This window comes from Saprolegnia parasitica, assembly GCF_000151545.1.
Source record: "Saprolegnia parasitica CBS 223.65 unplaced genomic scaffold supercont2.1004, whole genome shotgun sequence".
Classification (NCBI taxonomy): Eukaryota; Oomycota; class Saprolegniomycetes; order Saprolegniales; family Saprolegniaceae; genus Saprolegnia; species Saprolegnia parasitica.
The window spans coordinates 1,446-2,620 of record NW_012157398.1 but is presented as its reverse complement, the minus strand read 5'-3'; the positions used below and the strand labels follow the sequence as shown (position 1 = coordinate 2,620).

The 1,175-nt window shown below is 56.8% G+C and overlaps 1 protein-coding gene across 1 annotated transcript; it reads right to left on the bottom strand.

Annotated features, from left to right (window-relative positions):
- Positions 1-2: 2 nt before the first annotated feature.
- Positions 3-269, bottom strand: SPRG_18147 (hypothetical protein; the record flags this gene model as incomplete). Its single annotated transcript, XM_012357580.1, has 1 exon — positions 3-269. A coding segment is annotated over one exon (267 nt), but the record flags the coding sequence as incomplete, so codon positions are not given.
- Between the last annotated feature and the right edge of the window lie 906 nt (positions 270-1,175).

Sequence of the window (1,175 nt, the reverse complement as noted above, 5' to 3'; positions counted from 1 at the left end):
ACGGTGACCCAGCGACCGGGCTTGCCAAAGACCCACTCGCCAATGTCACTGAGCGTCTGGACCTTCTTGGGCGCGACCATCATGACCTTGGAGATGCAGACCGAGGCGTAAATGTTGATGGAGGCCATGAACGCGAGTGCAATCGTCGCCCAGACGTAGCCGGCGCGGGAGTAGTTGCCCGGCATGCCGAGCGTGCCAATGCCATAGACAACGCAGAAGAGCGAGAAGCACATCTTCATGTCCTCCGTCGTCAGAAACGGACCCGCCATCTTGTCGCGGACTCAAAGCAAGCAAAAGTGAAAATGAACTCGGAAAAGTAGAAAGGTGCTATTATATAGACACGAGCTGCTTCGAGAGGCGAAAGCGAAGAGGGCAACGGCTTAGGACTACTACGACTCGATCGTCGCTACACCGTGTTTGCGCCATACCTTGCTCGGCCACAAGCTGTGGGTACATGCCAACGCGGGTGAACCTGGATAAAGCGACGTAAAAACCCGTAGCTAGCGAGGCGACACCTTGGTGTTTGTATGCCGCGTCCTCGGACCGGTCACTGTAATGGGTGGGTGCTGCAGGTCCCCATAGCATTCTGTTCTGTGCAATCTACGGTCCACATTGCTTGACGCGCTCCACAACACCAAGTCGAAATGGCAAATGCGGCCACTGCAAACGTTCGCTGTTCTTAACCTCACGTATGCACAAGGGACACCGAGGTCGTTCGCACACTCAGACGCCGATTCTCAGTCCAACAACCGAAATAGTCTGATCATACAAGCCAGTCGAGCGTCTACGACGGACCTAGCCGGTGCAAGTACTACTCACTGCAACCAGCGCAACCTGATTTGATGGAAGCACGTCAACGCTTCGTTCGCACTCGTACGACGTTGCGAGTGCGGTGTCTCTTTCGAAGAGCTCGTTGGGGGTCATTCCAATGCCCACGAGGCGCGGCGTGGATGTCTAGCTCAATGCCCATCGCCGGTCTGCAGCAGGCGCGCCCCACCTCCGCTCCGTAACCTGCACACGCTGGAGCAGGCTCATCGAGACCTATAGAAACCAGGCGCTCGTACGAACCAGATTTCGGAACGAAGCGACCCCTTGCCGTGCCATGGGTGCGTCGACACCAGCAGCAACACTTGGTAGACAGCCGCGCTGCGTGCTAATCTCACGTTTGCGCAACG